A 1,675-nucleotide genomic window follows, 5' to 3' on the forward strand; every position below is an offset into this window, starting at 1 on the left:
GGATTCTTAGGTTAGAATTTATCTTCAGCCGAAAGTTCTAACGCACTAAAAACCGGTTTCTGACGCTGCACTATGCAAATAAGCACTACTATAACGCTACATTATCATCAGTTAGGGTGTGTTTGTTTGTTTAATTTACGTGGCAATTGGTACCATCGTTGAACGTACTCTGTGTTTATTTTAGCGTTAAGTAGCTGCTGAAGGCCGTTTCAGAATTACTGACAAGTATTCCACTTTTCTGTTTGTAATTTTTTTATAACTTTGTATACTCATTTTCTAAACAATTAATTTTTAATTCGACAGCAGTTAATTATTATATTTTCTGTAATTATACTTTGTGATAAAGTGAGGACAGTTTTAATTTAATATCATAATTACAGGTTTAAAGAATAGAGCAAAGAAAATGTGAAAACACGGACGACACGACGCAGAACAAGAGAAGGCAAGAGGTAAATGCGATTTCTTGTGCATCTGTGAAGCAGGGCTAAGGGTACTTCGAAAAGGTGAAGTTATTCCTTAGATGAAATTACCCAAGTTTGTAGTATGTAATATATAAGTAAGATATTCACTGTAAAACTGTACTTTTTGTTTTTCATATTATATTAAGATTAGGTAGGACTTCATCTTTAGAAAGACTGAAAGTTAATTAAGTTTATTATCGCTTTATATTTTTTCAAATTTCGCAGCATCTGAGACATTCGGTAAATTACATTTTTTGTTTGAATAACTTTATTTTTCCGCCTACGCAGCCAGTATGCGTATATTTTAGTGAAAAGATTTTGCGATGAGTTCGATTTATGTAGGTCGTTTTTGAATTTTCAAATGTGAAATTCACACATGCGGAGACGTATTTTTACTTAATCAATTTTTGTTTGTTATAGCGTTCTATCGGATAGTTTATATTTTGACTGAATTTTAAATGTCAAGGTCATTTTTGAATTTTTAAATAGTCCTCAATAGTTGATTTTGGCTGTGCATTTCAACTTCTTTTTCAAGTAAATTGAAATGAGTTTCATCTAATGCTATGCATTCGCTAGATAAGCGGTTCGCTGTGCGTGAGGTTTCACTTTTCGTAATTTCATAGCGTTCGGTTAGAATTAATTCCTCGTCCAGAAAATTTTCCAATCAACTCAAACCGGTTTCTATCGCTACAGTATGCAAATGAGGATCGTTTGAAAATTGCTTTATCATCAATCAGTAATGGTGCGCTTGTTTGTTTGACTTGCGTGGCAAGTAACAGCATCGTCAAACGTCAAACGTTGCTGTTAAGTAACTATTGAAGTCGGCTTTTAATTGTTGAAAATATTCAAATTTTTCTTGTTGTGACTTTTTTTTGAAACTCTCCACATATAATAATTTTGTTAAGGTTACATTCAATTGAAAATCAGTTACTTCTTTTATTTCGAAATTTTTTGTTCAATTTTTTAATTCCACTGTGTAATAAAGTGCAAAAAGTTTTGATTTAACATTTACCATTCTTACAGATATGACCAATGAAGAAAAGAAGAAGTGAAAACGCGGACAACACGAAGCAGAAGAAGAGAAGACAAAGTTCCTGGGATCCCAATTCTGTAGGTCTGGGATTGGGATACTTCGAAAGGGCGGAGTTATCCCATAGTTGTAATTAAGTTAACGACCAACCTACATGGATGAGTTTTGAATTAATGCAGTACTT

General features: G+C 32.8%; 2 protein-coding genes across 2 annotated transcripts; one reads left to right on the plus strand and one right to left on the minus strand.

Annotated features, from left to right (window-relative positions):
- Positions 1-260: 260 nt before the first annotated feature.
- Positions 261-273, minus strand: Tsp_11376a (conserved hypothetical protein; the record flags this gene model as incomplete). Its single annotated transcript, XM_003372585.1, has 1 exon — positions 261-273. A coding segment is annotated over exon 1 (13 nt), but the record flags the coding sequence as incomplete, so codon positions are not given.
- Positions 274-1,493: 1,220 nt separating this feature from the next.
- Positions 1,494-1,571, plus strand: Tsp_11377a (conserved hypothetical protein; the record flags this gene model as incomplete). Its single annotated transcript, XM_003372586.1, has 1 exon — positions 1,494-1,571. A coding segment is annotated over exon 1 (78 nt), but the record flags the coding sequence as incomplete, so codon positions are not given.
- Positions 1,572-1,675: the final 104 nt, after the last annotated feature.

Source organism: Trichinella spiralis (assembly GCF_000181795.1).
Source record: "Trichinella spiralis strain ISS 195 chromosome Unknown Scfld9, whole genome shotgun sequence".
NCBI classification, from domain to species: domain Eukaryota; kingdom Metazoa; phylum Nematoda; class Enoplea; order Trichinellida; family Trichinellidae; genus Trichinella; species Trichinella spiralis.